A 15844-nucleotide genomic window follows, 5' to 3' on the forward strand; every position below is an offset into this window, starting at 1 on the left:
TTTTTTAATTTTTGTGTTTATTTTTTATTGATACAGAGAGAAACAGAGCTTGAGTGAGGGAAGGGCAGAGAGAGGGAGACACAGAATCCAAAGCAGGCTCCAGGCTCTTAGCTGTCAGCACAGAGCCCGATGTGGGGCTCAAACCCACAAACCACGAGATCATGACCTGAGCCGAAGTCAGATGCCCAACCGACTGAGCCACCCAGGTGCCCCTAAAAGGTGTTCTTTATGGGGCACCAGGCTGGCTGAGTTTGTAGGGCATGCGACTTGGGATCATAAGTTCAAGCCCCACATTGGGCATAGAACCTACTTAAAAAATAAAATTTTTAAAAAGATGCTCTTTATATTCTGGGGATAGTGTAACCTCTAGTCCTTACCTTCTCTTCCTTTTTGCCATGGTTGTCTAAAACAGTCTGTTTTTTTTTAACTGTGATGAAATATATATAACAAAGTTTATTACCTTAGCCATTTTTAACAGTTGAGTAGTGTTAAATATGTTCACATTGTGCAACCCATCTGCAGAATTTTCTTAATCTTGCAAAACTGGAGCTCTGTACCCAATAACAACAATCCTCATTCTCCTCTCCACCCCAGCCTCTGGTAACCACTCTTCTGTCTCTGACTTTTATTACTTACTAGTGGAAGTGTACAGTATTCAAGGTAATTGGCTTTTAAATTTGGGGAGAACTAGGCAAGATGAATAAGTGAAAGATCCTCTGAATTTCTGCCCTAGATCTTGGGCATCTTCCATATGTGCCATATCCTATGAAGCTTGGCTCTAGCCCTGGTGGGGTTTCCAAAGGGGATGCCCCCCGCCACCCCAGGATGAGGAGCTATGTCTGAAATGACAGCATAAGTCTTAATGAGAAACTTCTGATGAGTTAAGAAGGAAATGAACCACCACCTTGTCTTTCTCAGGAGAAATCACAGATACAGAAGGATCTCTGGAGGATTGAAGACGTCATTGCAGGCCTGAGTGCAAATAAAGAGAACTTTAGAATCCTGGTGGAATCGGTCAAAAATCCAGGTGAGTGGGCCATCTTCCTGGGAGCATGGGTCGGAGGCCAACACCCAGGTATGTGGCTGGCAGCCTTGCAGAGGTCAGGTCTTTATGGCATAAGCCTCTCCCCTTGTCCTCCAAGGACAGGGTCTTTGTTCCATCCCATGCTTTGTTTCCTTCCACACCCTTTAGAGAGAAAAACGGTGCCTTTGTTTCCTCACCCGCCTGTGCCTTCACTCTCGACTTCTGAGAGCAAGCCGCCCCCACAGCCCAGCCCTCCCACCAGTCCCGTGCGGACCCCTCTGGAGGTTCGACTCTTCCCCCAGCTGCAAACCTATGTGCCGTACCGACCTCATCCACCCCAGCTGAGGAAAGTGACGTCCCCTCTTCAGTCACCAACCAAGACAAAGCCCAAAGTTGTAAGTATCAATGACCAGTTGCTGAGCGTTGTTTTCCCTCTGGGAGGTGATTGTCCCTCTTTGTCCTCAGGTCAGCTTCTGTTGAGAGAGAGCCTTTGGGGAAACCTGGGGAGACAGAACCAGCCAGAGTCCTGACCTATGAACAGTTAAAGAGTGATAGGGCCCAGTCATTGTGCTTTAGATTCCCAGAACTGGAAAGGGCCTTAGGACCTAGCCCAACCTTCCCATTTTGTAGTAGGGAAAACTGAGGTCCAGCAAGAAGTGATTGTGCTAAGTAGGGTGGAATTTGTGATAGGCATCATGCAGAGGTAGGTAGCCCCACACAGGACTCCTTGCAAACCTGGAGTTACACAAGCCTGTGGGTGATTGAATTCCTTTCAGCAACAGTATTTTGTATTCACCGCTAGCTGAGCACTCTGTGGGTTGTAGAATACAGTTGATCTTCACAATAACCTCATGGAGTATCTACAGAAAGTTCTGTATTCCATTCTACACATAAGAGAACTGAGACCCAAAGATGTTAATGTTTGCTTAAAATTTCCATATTAGTGGATCCAATCTACATCTCCCTGACTGTTCTTTGTGCCACCTGCCATCTAACTGTACCTTCAGCCCAGCTCCTCAGAGCAGTTTTGTGGCACATGTGGTTGCCTGAGCCAACACCTTGGCTTGACTGGCAAAGAGAAGGGCCAAGCTCTTGACAGAGTCTGGGAGCAGACCTTAAGGAAATAGAAGATGTGGTCAGGTACTATGATGGTTCATGTCTCCAGGGCCAGGCCAGCCTTTGCTGGAGAATACAAGGGATCTGGCCCAAGGGACAGGGGAAGCCATGGTAGAGGGGACCTTGGAATGGGGATCTTCAGGTTTTGCCAACAAAGGCTTAGAGGAGCTTTGCCTGAGCACTGGGTATGTCTAGGACCTCTGACAAGGTTGGTGTGCAGTACTGACTAAAACATAGAAGTTCCCATACCCTGGTCCTCACTGTCTACCTGCTTCCTGCTATAGCGCAGGGCCCAGGGCTGGAATGACAGGTGCTAGGACCGAGTTACTGTGAATTTCTTCATGTTGAGATATCTTTCTAATTTTATATCTAAGAGTCAATGGGGAGTACCAGCCACGGAACAGAACATAGCAAAGCAAACAGCAGGAATGGCTGGCACAGACGGCTCCTGACTTAAGGCGAGGTTCCTGCTAGTCAGGATGAGGAGCAGAGGGAGACGGTGGTGGCCTGGGAGCTGTGTGGGTTCCAGTTTCTGTTCTCTCACTGGGTCCTTGGGCAAGGCCCACCCCTTCTGGGCTTCTTCAGTTTCCCCTGATACAGGACAAGTAGCTTGGACTAGATGGTCACAGAGACTGTTCACAGCTTGGTCCTCTGTGGCTTGCAGGCAGGGCTTTTCAACTTGGTTGAGCATCAGGGTCACTCCGTGAGGGTGGTCTTCTTTCCTTTCATTCACCAGGTTTACTGTATTTTATTGTTGTTTGCTTGTTTTATTTATTTATATTTGTGATACAATGATATCCTGAAATGGACATAAAATATGAATATATAATTTAATAAATAATAAAGAGGCCACCTATTTATACCAACACCCAAACCAAGAAATAGAACTTTTGTCAGCGACTGGAACCCTCAGGCCTGAGTCCTTTTCTGCCAGAAGTAACCACTACCCCTATCTTGACTTGTTGGACAATTTTCTTGCCTTTTTTTCTTTTTAAAAATTTGCTACCTATGTCTAAACACTTTAATTTTGCCTGTAGGTGATACTGTATTCTTTTGTATCTTGCACCTTTTCATTAACATCATGTTTGTGAGACTTACCCACATTTTTGCACGTAGCTATAGTTCTTTCATTTTTATTTGGCTTATTTTCTTGACTTTAATATCGCTTACTTGTTTATTTAGGTAATACTCTCAAAGGGCACAGAATCAAAATATACCAAAAAAGTATATAATAAAGTGTTTCCTCTTACCCTCCATCTCTAGACATTCTTTTCCTTTTGATCAAAGGCAGTTTTGTGTTTGCGTCAGTGTTTTGTGTTTATCTTTCCAGGGAGCTGTTTAGAAATTGGTGACCAAGACCTTGTCAGGGTTGGGAGCCACTAATGCTCAGAGAGCCTAGGAGATCTGGGACAGGCAGCTTAGTTTCACATAATAATGAGCTGTGTCACTTTACTAGAATGCTAATAAACCTTGGTAGAGCAAGCTTCAGCTCCCTGTCCTGACCTCTCCAAAATCCTGAAAAACAAAGCAAAATTAAACTCAGAAAGGGGGTGTTTAGGAAAGAGCCCCAAAGGTCATTGGCTCCAGGAGTGGGTGTTCATGGCAGTCAGGGGCCAGGCTGATGGTCTCTCTCTCAGAGACCATTTATTGGGGGAGGGGAGGTAGTTAGGGGTCAGTTTCAAGGAAAATAGTTACATTCATCACTGCCCAGGGAGTGGGCTGCCGGGAAGGCGGTGAGTCACCCATGCTAACTGCTTATTCACTCCCTGAGTCAGGAAGGAGGAAATATTTTGTAACCACGCACATTTCTGATAGAAAGGGCTGGGGCACGTAGACTGTCTTTGCTCAGATCCCAGCCTATTGAAGGATCCAGAGACCATGTGAGGACAGCGAGCCAGCTCAGTGAGCACCAGGGAGTGGGGTAGACGGGGGTGGAGGTGCTGTGAGACACACAGATAAGCATGGAGTCACCAGCCTGTTTCCCCCATGGTACACTTCTAGCAAGTGGAGGAAGACCATGGATGCAGGAGACCTGAGTTCTGGATTTTGTACACGCTATGCTTTGAAGCATTGAAAATGAGTGAGTAGAAGGGAAGAACAGGATCAGAGCAGAGGCATTCCCCTCCTTCACAGCTCATTCAGGGGAAATGTTGGCATCCCTGGGCTGAAGCAGTCTTGCTCTGCAGGCCTCATTGGGTCTGACATGGGAGGCATCCTCATGCCTGACAGGGAGGCATCCTGCCACCAGCTCCCTCTCAGTGGGCACTGATTCTGTTCTTTTTCTGAGCAGGAAGACGAGGCACCTCCCAGGCCCCCACTCCCTGAGCTCTACAGTCCAGAGGACCAGCCCCCGGCCGTGCCACCTCTGCCCAAGGAGGCCACCATCATCCGGCACACTTCAGTGAGGGGCCTTAAGCGGCAGTCGGACGAGAGGAAGCGGGACCGGGAGCAGGGGCAGTGTGTGAATGGGGACTCCAGGGTGAGCAGGGAGGACCCCTGGGGCTACCCCATTGAGAGTGAGAGGAGGGAAGGTAGTGTGACACTGGGCAGGTGTAACAGCCTCAGACTCTGCCCGCAGGTAGAGCTCCGGTCATACGTGAGTGAGCCTGAGCTGGCGACTTTCAGTGGGGACATGGTCCAGCCCTCCCTGGGACTTGTGGACCCTGACAGCAGGTACCAGACACTGCCAGGCAGAGGTAAGGCAAACTCCATGGAGGCTTTTTGGGAACCCCCACTTCTATCATACCACTATTCCCCAGCCCTCACTTGGTACCTCACACCCTTCTGCCTGTAGCATTGGGCCTCAGCAGGCAGCAGGTGTTGGGGAGACTCTGGGCTGCAGGAAGGGCTGGTCCTTCCTTCCTTCCTCTGGCCCACATGATTCTCTTTTATTACATCTGCCCCTGGAAATAATGGTAATAGCAATTACTATAAAGTACAGCACTGTTTTAAGCACTTTATATTCATTTAGTTAATGTTTATAATAATACTATGAAGGAAGTACTATTATTATCCCTGTTTTAGAAATAAGAAAGCTAAGACTCAGAGAAATTAACTAACTTACCAAGTCGTAAATAAATGATGGAGCCAGAATACAATCACAGCGTAGTGGCTTCAGAGCCACTGTACCCTGCAGGCTGGGATGTTGGGTGACTGACCCAGTTTGGCCATTTAGACCTTCCAGAGGGATTTTGCTCTTCTGTGTCACTCTAAACCTCCATGAGTCCTTTCTTTAAACAAATACTGTTCTCAATTGGGCCTCGCCCTCACTGTCCTCCCCTATCCCTTCAAGATGGGGATGGGAACAGATTTAGGCCCTTAGGCTCACCCATCCCCCATTGTCCCCAAAGCCAGACGCTCTCCTCAGAAATCCCCTTCAAGGGAGGTCTCTCACCTTTTTGGATCTGCGTCTCCTGGAATCCGAGTATGCTGACCACACTCCTTTGTCTGTTCCTCTCCTGATCCCTTCCTATCCGCTCCCCACAGTGGGCAGTCAATGCTTTCCCTCTTTGGCTGGATGCAGAAGCAGAGGGAGACACAGCTATGGTTCTAGCACTTGTAGGGTATGGGACTCCTGGCCCACCATGCTGCCTAGGCATGCTATGGACCGAGCTGGTCCTGGAAGGGGTAGGCTCTGGATTTTGCTGAAGGTGGGCCACAGCAATCCTTGGCACTGTGCCCAGGGACATTGTTCCCTTAATTCATTGTGGCCTAGAGATATTTATCAGTGGCAGTATTAGGGTACTTGGGGCCAGACATTTCTTTGTTTCTCAGGATTCTTTTTGCACCGTAGGACGTTTGTCATTCATTTCCCTACATGCTAAAATGCTAGTGGTATCCTCAGTTAATGTGATGCTCATTTCTAGATGTCAGGGACCACCCCTGATAAGAATAGGTGTTAGTGGAGAAAGCATAGGCGGTGGCTCCAGCCAGCCGGGATATGATTTCTCTAAGCTCTAGGACCCTATGAGAAGTACATGGTTAATGATATTCCTACCATGTGACCTTGGACGAGTTCCTTGACCTCTCTGAGTCTTAGATTGTACATCTCTACAATAGTCAGGTAATGCTTACATAGTAAGGCCAGTGGAACAAAATCTATATAAAACATTTAGTACAGTGTCTGCCTATTACACAGTTAAGAGCTCAATAAGTAGTTGGTGCTGCTGCTTTCCATTCATTTATTCATTCGTTCATTCAGTCAGTCAGTCAGTCAACCAACCAGGCACTGTTGAATTTGCAATCTAGTTGGACAGGTATGTTGACATTGTGGTCAGTGCAGTAACCAAGGAATATACTGAAGGATAAAAGGGTAATAGATTCCACCTGGAGCATTTGAGAAGGCTTCACAGAGGCAGGGGCATCCAAGTTGGGCCATGCAGGATGCATAGGAGTGCATCAGGAAGAAAGGATGAAGGGCATTCCTCCCCCTTCGTCCTTTCCACCTGCCAAGTTGCACAAGCCTTCCGCAGGGAGGGAAGACTAGGGTAGTCTACAGGTCTCCAGTGACACTGTTCCCTGTTGGGGACAGAGAGCACCCCTGGGCTGGCCCCTCATCCTCTATCTGGGCCTGCTCTTCCTGGCCCTAGGGAGGAAGAAGAATGGGTTGTTGGCGCCCCTCACAGGAGTGAGGTGATTGGGGAGGAGCTGGTGGCCCATCCACCCTATCACATATACACTTGTGCTTCTCTTTCCTCACCAAGGGCTCTCAGGGTCCACGTCAAGGCTCCAGCAGTCGTCCACCATTGCTCCCTACGTTACACTCCGGAGGGGTCTCAATGCCGAAAGCAGCAAGGTGACCTTCCCTGTGAGTTACCTTGAGAAGTTCTCAGGGAGCGCACTGCACCCTCACCCACAGAGGGAAGGGCTCTGAGGTGGATGTGACTGGCAATCCTGTGAGCCCTGGGGATGGCCTCAGAGGTGACCTCAGCTGAGCTCAGGGTCCCTGTCTTCATGTGCTTAGTGATACCTTTCCCAATGCCCACCTAGAAGAGCTCTCTCCATTTCCTATGGACCCTCCACCTTTCTCTGCAGCCTTTCAGGCTCCCAGGAGGGTACCCAGGAAGTCTACACCCTGAGTTCTGGTCCCATCATGTGCTGTATGTGTGCCCAGCTGGACAGACCTGGGCCTCAGTGTCTGCATCTGCAGATGGGGTGCTCCCTAGAGACCCTGTGAGGGTCAGGGATATTGTGTCCATGAGTGTGCTTAGAGAAAGGGGTTCTCTGTGGCTAAAAGGAGCCCAACTAATGCGTGCATGTGTGTGTGTGTGTGTGTGTGTGTGTGTGTGTGTGTGTGTGAGAGAGAGAGAGAGAGAGAGAGAGAGAGAGAGAGAAGGAGAATGAAGCAGCAGGGTGGCTGTCCTCTGTGTCCCAGGCTAGTTCCCCTGTCTCTCACCCTCCTGCTCCTCAGAGACCCAAGAGTGCCTTGGAGCGTCTGTACTCAGGGGATCATCAGCGGGGCAAGATGAGCGCAGAGGAGCAGCTGGAGCGCATGAAGCGGCACCAGAAGGCCCTGGTCCGGGAGCGCAAGAGGACGCTGAGCCAAGGAGAGAGGACGGGCCCACCCTCGTCCCGCTACCTCAGCCAACCTCTCCCCGGAGATCTTGGCTCAGTATGTTAGGAGGGTCCAGGCAGGTGGGGCTGGGACGGGGAGCAAAGCTTCCCAAGTTCCCCTAACACAAGGACGTCCCACCCCGGAGAAAGTAGGCCGTCTGCCAGGATGGTTCAGAAAACACCCCACAAGGCTGTTTGTCTACAACCCAGGCCGCATGTGTCACCTGGTCAGAGGGTGATCCAGAATCAGAGAAAGAGTGAGGATGTCACAGCAGGAGCCTAGGAGTCAGAGAAAATGTCCCAAGTTTGTTCTCCAAGCCACGCTTGAAGAGAGTCCATGGTAGCATTCGGAGTCTCAGCTGGGTCAAGGAGATAGGCGTAAAGAGTTCAGGAATGGAGGAGGAAGATGATACGATTTCATGAGGTGGAGCCCAAGCCAACTTGCCTCCCAAACCTCTAAGCGATGCCCTGTGAAGTAACTGAGCACAGGGTGGTGCTCCACCCTGAGGGCACGTGGTCTCCCACAGCTTGTGGTGCTGGCAGGCCTCAGGGCATCTGAGAGCCAAGGACTCTGTGCTGCCCCTTGTGGTGCTTCCAGGAACTGCACCCTGCCCACAGTCCCCTTTAATCCTTTTGGGAAACATTCCAGTTGACTTTTCTCTGTTGTTTGAAATCACATGTTTCCCTAGACCTCTAGCCAGACTGTTCTTTCCCTAATTCATTGCACAAGCTCTTTTGCTTTTAGTGTTACCGCTCATTGCCTCTCTAATCCTGCCTGATTGTGTTTACAGAAGCTTCTAATTTGCATTGAACATTCTCTAACTGGCCTGTGCTCTTTGTTACCAGGCTTGTAATAGCAGCTCTTGTCTCCATAGCCTAGCTAGCACTCCCATGTGTGACTTACCTTTCTGCTGCCCCCTTTTCACAGGCCTACTGACTCATAATTCACTTAACCCAAAAGCTGCCCCACAAGGCTGAGCCAACCCACTGCCTGAGAGCAATGATCATGGGCAGAGGTCTGGGCATTTATCAAAGTCCATGCCTTACACCTGGACAGTAGACACAGACTTCAGAGATTGCACGTTTAAATAAATTCTACCAATCTGAAGGTGGTTCAGTTTTAATTCCTCCAGACCTATCACACAATTTCTTATGGAAAACTTTTTGTGTTTCAAGTATTTAATAGTTTGAATGGATGGCAAGATATATTCTGTATTCAGAGGACCTCTCTGCAGCTGTTAGCACAAACACCAAAGGGGTAAGACCCAAGACACTCCTATCCTAAAAAGCTGCAAAGCCAGTAACTTTTAAATTTTATAAGCAAATGTCATTTGGGTAACACTGACCTTTTACAACCTGTTGTCTCAAATGTAGAAAGATTATCTAAAAACCGTAACTTGAATATCTTGTAATTTTTCTCTTAAAAAAGACTTGTGTAAGTCTCTGCATCAACGCCAATAAACGTGTTGCTTAATGATAATGGATTGGCGTGGTTCTTCCCCAGGATACATCGTAGGGTCTAGTGAACTTCTTTCTGTTTGTGGAAACAATCAGGCTGGGTTTAAATGAGGATTGTCTCTACTGGGGCACTTGTGAGCGTGTAAGAAAATATGCATTTTCTTTGTGAATCATTAAATTAATTTTTCATCCTTGAAATGCCTAATCCTTTCATACTATAATTGGAAATCATCACCTAAGAGCAATTACACTGGCCTGGAGTCCATTGTGAGAGCTTGTGCGTGAATGGGTGAAATGTGCTGAGATAGCAGTGGGTTTGGGGCCTTTCGGGGGACTTGAGGAGGCACCAAAGGTAATCATAACCACTTGTGGCTCTGTGAGATTTATGGGGTGGGAGGGAGGAGGTGGCCTGGGACAGAGCAGCATCTGCTTGGTGTCTGCTCAAGAAAAGAGAGGCTTTGAGCCTATTTCTTCCTCTCAACAACCGGCTCGGTGTCAAAGGTGGTGTGTAGGCCCCAGGGATGATTTGAAAGGTGCCTGCATAGTTGTGCTTGGATCTTAAAATGGCCACTTTAGTTTTCCCTATGTGAAAAGATTTGCTACCTAGTTGATACTAAGGCATAGCCTTGGAAATGTTGCATTTGATTTAGCATTTCATTTTTCTATAGTTTCATTTTTTTCTAACTTAAAATATCTGCCCCAAATAGATGCCTGGGTAAATAGCAGTTTAGCTGTTCTGCTTGCACTTTCCCAGCCCTGCTGAGGGGCAATATCCTCGACCCCTAAGGGTATCCTCTTGGGAATGCCAGTTAGCAAGGGTCTTGGCCATTCTCCTTGCTTACCAGGGCCTCATGGGGCTTGTTTTATTCATCATTTCTGAGCTGGGATGTATGGCTCCTGAACCAGAAAGCCTTCCACAAGCTATGCGGCAGCAGAAGGAGCAGCCCCTTCTCTGGAGTTGTATCCCAGGTTCTGTTTTGGGATCATCATCTTGGACCTGGAAGCTTCCTGTATTCTTGGGGACCATTATGAGTCTAAAGTCATGGGTTTTAGAACTGAGCCCTGGAGGTACATGTGTGAATTCCTGGGGGCCCAGATCAGAGAGAAAGCAATAGCCTAGAATCAGGCCATATAAAAGGGGCAGCGGCCTTATTCTTTGTTACACAGGATTACAGCACCCAGAAAGTTGCCCGTGGTCACACAGTTTTTCCCTGATGGGTCACAGGCCCTCTTCCTAAAGACCCCAATGCCTGCAAGCTCCATCCAAAAGGGGTCAAGCATGGCTCTTTTAGCAGTCAGGAAGTGACTACATTTAACCTTCTTGTTCTGTTCCCAGTGGAAGCGTGAGCAGGACTTTGACCTGCAGTTGCTGGAACGGGCCATGCAAGGGGAAAGGAAGGACAAGGAGGAGAATGGCTGGTTGAAAGTACAGGCCATACCAGTCACTGAGTTGGACCTGGAACCTCAAGACTATGATTTGGACATCAGCAGAGAGGTGAGGGCAGGGGCTTCCTTCATATTCCCATAGGAGAACTGGCCTTTGGGCCCACAGCCTGACCAACCCTTCCAGTGGCACTGTGGGGTGTTGTCCTGAATGGGGACAGGGCTCAGCTTCAGAGTGGTCAGGAGAATATATGAATAGTAGCTTGAGGCAATAAAAGGAGCCAGGCACTCTGATGCAGATCCCAAATCCGCCTCTCTCCATAATTTACAGCAAGTCATCTAACTTCTCTGGGCCTCAGCTTCCTCAACAGTGAAGTGGGTTGTGGTGAGGAGTGAGTGACTGAGCATGTTACCTGGAGGATTAGCAATGCTCAGAAAGCTCTGAGCACAGGACCTGGCACATAGTAAGAATGTGGTGAGGTAGTTGTTATTGTTGGGATATGTTCTCTGGAAAACTGGGAGTTGGCCATGTGACTGGCCAGTCTGGCCAATTTGAGCAATTAGACGTGGTGTGTGGGTGGGAGGTGGGAGGTGAGCAGGTCTGAAAATCACAGGTGAAATTTCCAGCCATGGCAGAGCCTAGGAGACCTCCATAGCTTTGGTCTGAGTTCTTTTAGTGCCCTCTGGTGGCACAAATGCATCATGACTGGCCAGGCCTAGGAAAGCAAGTAACCCCTGGGTCTTCTATCAGTCCGGACTATCACTTACCCAAGAAAAGAGCAAGGAATCAGAGGGTGACAGACGCAGGGTCTTCAAACATGGGGAGGGCTTCTGTAGCCTATATTGTGCCATTTGTAAGCTCTGTAGACAGTGCCTATGGCTGTTTTGTTCACCTCTTTCCACTTAGTACTTCACACAGAGCCTAGCATATAGTAGGTGCTCCATAAATATTTCCTGAATGACAACTTTGTTGAATGAAATGCATAGTGGCCCACTGATACCCCACAAATAATTTGTATGAGGACTTGGCCTCCACTGAAACTACACAAGAGGAAATGTTCTCCCCACACGAAGGATAGATTTAGCAGGGTGTGGACAAATTTGACACCTGTGGAGTTGCTGAGTTCTGGGGTCAGCTGGAGCTCCAGGGGTTAATGAAGCCAGTCCCCTGCCTTCAGACCTTTTCTCTTTGGCACCTCTGAAACGCCAAAGGTCTGTGCTTTCTCAGATTCACACAAGAAGCTTCTGCATGTTGCTTTGGCAATGGAAGTATGCTTCATTGGTGTCCTAATTGGCCTGCCAGCCAGGGGAAAAAATTCTTTCTTATCTCTAACCTAAATCCCTCCTACTACAATGTAATCTACTTCCTTCCTCTGCATCTGTCCTCATTGTAAATAACAGAGAACAGCTTATTTCTTGCCATCTTTCACCAGAACGAAAGGTCTGCATGGGTTTTAATTCAAGTCTAGATTTGCCCTGGATTGGATTTAGCTTTTTTTTAGAAGCTTCAACCAACCCCATTTTAGTGTCCCTTTTTAGTTCTAGTTCAAGGAGGAAGAAATTCCCTGGGGTGCAAAGGTTGCCTTTAGCATTCTTAGTCTAAACAAGGTTTCACCAGGCTGAGGTTGCTACTGGGTTCATGTAAGAGACCGGTGGGAGGGAGTTCGGGGACATTTTCCTCTTACAAGCGTTAAATACCATATGGCTGCCTCCTGTCTAGATCAGAGGAGCTTTTGTAGGCACAGAAAGCATTATCACTTTCTTTCATCCACCCATCCAAGGAGTATTTGCTGAAGGTCTGCAGAGTGCCAGGTCCCTGCACTAGACAGCAGAGAGGAATCAGGGGTGCTGGTAAGGGAGTGGGTGAGGGACAGGGGAGACTTCTGGAGGTGAGGTTCGAAGGGTCAGAAAGAATGGAGCAGATGGAAGAGCATCCCACACAGAGGAAAGAGCAGGGGAAGAGGCCACACAGATGAGTGTGACTGTGGAGGAGGGCAGGGATCAGCTCATATTGAAGGCAGCATTAAGGATGATCATTTTCAAATTGGGAGGGCTTCCAGTCTAGCTATTTTGCATTTCTTTCCCCTTCCCTTGGCTGGTAGGAGGTTGTCTGGTGTGGTGGAAAGAACACAGGCTTTGGAGTCAGATCCAGGTTCAGATCCCGATTCCATAGTGGACTGTTGTTGGTCTTAGCAAGTTGCTTAACTCAGTGGGCTCCGTGTGCCTCCTTGAGCTAGGGGACAGGGCCAGAGAAGCAAGTCCCAACCCAATATCTGAGCCTCCCACCACCACTGCCCACTCCTTTCCTCAGCTGTCCAAACCAGAGAAGGTCTCCATCCCTGAGCGTTACGTGGAGCTGGACCCTGAGGAGCCGCCCAGCCTTGAGGAGCTGCAGGCGCGGTATCGCAAAGCCGAGAAGATCCGCAACATCCTTGCTCGCTCCAGGTCAGCTTTTACGATGCCTGAGCCCTGACGGCCTTCTAGGCTGACCCCAGGGGTGTCTCAACTGCATTGGCCCTGGGCCAGGCTGACTAGGGTGCATGTTTTGCCAGGCCTCTGACTCAGGTAAGCCCTGTTTATTGCGAAGGGCACGCTGGCTCTGAGTATGGCACTGATAGATCTATGAGGAAGCTTGCTAGGTCATCTGGGAAGTCCTGAAATACTCAAAAGAGGACCATCCTGGTCCTTTGCCCCCACATCTATGTCTTGTGATGCTGGCAGAGGTAGGAAGTAGAGCCAAGTGTGACAGTGAGGTGGACACAGTTGAAGATAAGCCCCAAGGGTGGCCCTCTCAGCGTCTGGGTGTGTGTTCCCTCACACAGATCAATAGACGAGAGCCAGCCTTGTTCTGAGGTGCCAAATGACTTGCCTACTTCCCTGGAGGCCAGGACAGAAGGCTCTCCTGTTCCCTCAGCCCCTGGAGCTTCAGAACCATAAATCTGGCATTTGATTGCCTCTCTTTCAGAGCTAGCTTAGCCTTTCCGCTTCAGGATTTAATAGAAATCCAGTGCTGGACCTTTCTTTTTAAGGTCATGGTCCCCCAAAGGAGGAACAAAGCTGTGACGGGGTGTTTGGGAGAAGCACATACACCTGTGTCTGGAGAGAAAGTACACTGTGTTTATCTGATGCCCCCCTCAAAGAGTGAGAGCCTCCAGGCCAGGGAGACCCTCCTCTCCTGAGGCAGATGCCAGGGATGGTGGGGACCCATAGCTTGCTTTCTGGCCCTCCTGCAGCATGTGCAACCTGCAGCCGCCATCAGGCCAGGACCGGAACAGCGTGGCTGACCTGGACTCACAGTTGCAGGAACAGGAGCGCATCATCAATATCTCCTATGCTCTGGCCTCCGAGGCCTCCCAGCGCAGCAAGCAGGTGGCAGGTGAGGCCATGGATGCCAGTCTCCAAGTTTGGCTCCTCGTCGCTGCTTCCTGGGCTCAGAGTCCAGTAGGGGCTGTCGGGGAGTCTGGAGAAAACAGGTGTCAGGCTTGGTAGTTGAGAGCCAGTTGGAATGTTCTCCTGTCTCTCAGGGCTTGGGAGGTGAGATGGAGCAGCACAGGTGGTGGAGAGAACTAGAGCTCAGGAGTGTCAAAGAGGCCAGAGAGAGTTTCTAGCTCATTCTTAAATCTGGGAGCGGTGCTGCTATTCAGCTTGCTTTGCAAAATACCGGTGAAGAACAGGTTTTTCAGGCCTCTGAGCCAGGAGGCCAAAGGCTAAGGTTTCTGGCCTCACAAGGGGGCAGAAACGCAGTGTTGCTTGGATTTCTTGCTGGGGTGAGGCAAAAGGAGCCCCTGCTTTGGTCTCCAAATCAAAGCCACTGTCCACTTTATCAGGGTGCCAATGAGCAGGACTTGGGAAGTGGACTTTGCTGGCCAGTGGGGAAAAACACCGTGGGATGGGAAGGTGTGTGTGTGTGTACATGTACACACGTGTGTGTAAATGCCTTTCTTTCTCAGCCAGGAAGGAGGCTCAGGGCTTCTCCCTCCACCCATATCTCCCCTCCCCGTGTGTGCCCTCCCAGTTCACTTAGTACTATTTGTCCCCAGATGTGGAGGCCACTGTGCTTCTTGGTTAGGTGTGCTCCAGGCCTTCTGGGGGAGGGAGTGATCATAGAGTGTGAAGTGGTGTCATATTCCCCTCAGCCTGCCAACACTGGCCAGAGGGTCTAGAAGTGATCAAGGGTGGGGCCTACTGCGCCCTGAGGTGACTGCCCCAGGGAGTCTGGTCTAGGGATCAGAGCTTAAACAGCACTTCAAGAAGCCATGGGAGTGCCCTTGGACAAGGGGAGGCCTGCTCTCCATCCCCTCTATGCTTGGATCCTACACAGAATCCCTGAAATTCCTGCTGTCTTCACTCCCTTGAAGACCTGCTCAGTGAGCTGAGAGGTGGTTGGTGAGGCATCTGTGGCTGGAGAGACAGTAGATGACTCTCCCAGACCCCTCCTCCAAATGATCCTAGGGGCTCCGTGTGGCCCATCGTGGTAATTTTGACTCCTCTCCATTTTGAGGGGTCCAGCAGGGATACTCTCCCCCAAACCACCATAAGGTGCCCTCCTGTCTGACCCGTGCTTGCCCTACCCACATGGATCTCTGCTTCCTTCTTGCCAGCAGGCAAGCATACCCACATACCCTGCAGGCAATTAGCAGGGCCTTCCTCACCTCCCCACAGGGTGGCCACCTTGGCCAAAGCCTTGCCTTACTCTTGCTCCCTCTCCAGCTCAGAGGCATATCTGGGAACTGCAGGCCACTTCCAGCGAGGCTGCCACCAGGCCCCAGGGCATGCCACCCAGGCCATTAGTGGTGGGTGGTGTGGCCCACACTACTCCAGCCCCACCAAGTGTGGGGCATCTGTTGCTGCAGGAGCAGACAAGGAGCCTAACTCCCCGCTTAATTCCTGTGTGCCCGTCTAGCGCAGCAGCTGGCCCTCCTCCCGCCTAAAGCCCCCCTGTCCTCCAGGACGGTGCCACCTTACCCCCCTTTAAGCAACGGACTCCACTACACCTTTGTCTAACACCTTCCAAGTAAGAGCCCTGCCTGGCCTGCCCCTCCCCTAGTGCCAAGCATGCTCTCCCTGCTCCCTCTGCCGCTGAGATGATTACAGTGCCCTCTGCTGATGCTTCCTGCCACTGGCAATGCCGCCGCTGGGGAGACCCACCTGGATTGGCAGGTGGGTGGGGGATGGATAGTTTTTAAGAACTCTGATCTCAGTGGCTTCAGCTCAGTTGAAACTATGTGATCCAAGCCCTCTGCCTCCCTGAAATAGAAGCCAGAACTGTACCGCTTCTACACAGCTCTCTTTCCCACAGGGAGTCCAGTG

At 49.9% G+C, this 15844-nt stretch overlaps 1 protein-coding gene across 1 annotated transcript in view; it reads left to right on the plus strand.

The window, feature by feature from the left end:
• Positions 1-15844, plus strand: part of PLEKHA7 (pleckstrin homology domain containing A7) — a 135820-nt gene that overhangs the window by 117980 nt on the left and 1996 nt on the right. Inside the window, exons 16-24 of the mRNA XM_029957010.1 lie at positions 919-1027; positions 1193-1419; positions 4431-4619; positions 4719-4836; positions 6844-6947; positions 7551-7751; positions 10488-10646; positions 12846-12979; positions 13768-13910. Of these exons, the coding sequence (XP_029812870.1) occupies positions 919-1027; positions 1193-1419; positions 4431-4619; positions 4719-4836; positions 6844-6947; positions 7551-7751; positions 10488-10646; positions 12846-12979; positions 13768-13910 (1384 nt within the window). The remainder of the gene's footprint in view (positions 1-918; positions 1028-1192; positions 1420-4430; positions 4620-4718; positions 4837-6843; positions 6948-7550; positions 7752-10487; positions 10647-12845; positions 12980-13767; positions 13911-15844) is intronic.

Source organism: Suricata suricatta, chromosome 11 (assembly GCF_006229205.1).
Source record: "Suricata suricatta isolate VVHF042 chromosome 11, meerkat_22Aug2017_6uvM2_HiC, whole genome shotgun sequence".
In the NCBI taxonomy this organism is placed as follows: Eukaryota; Metazoa; Chordata; class Mammalia; order Carnivora; family Herpestidae; genus Suricata; species Suricata suricatta.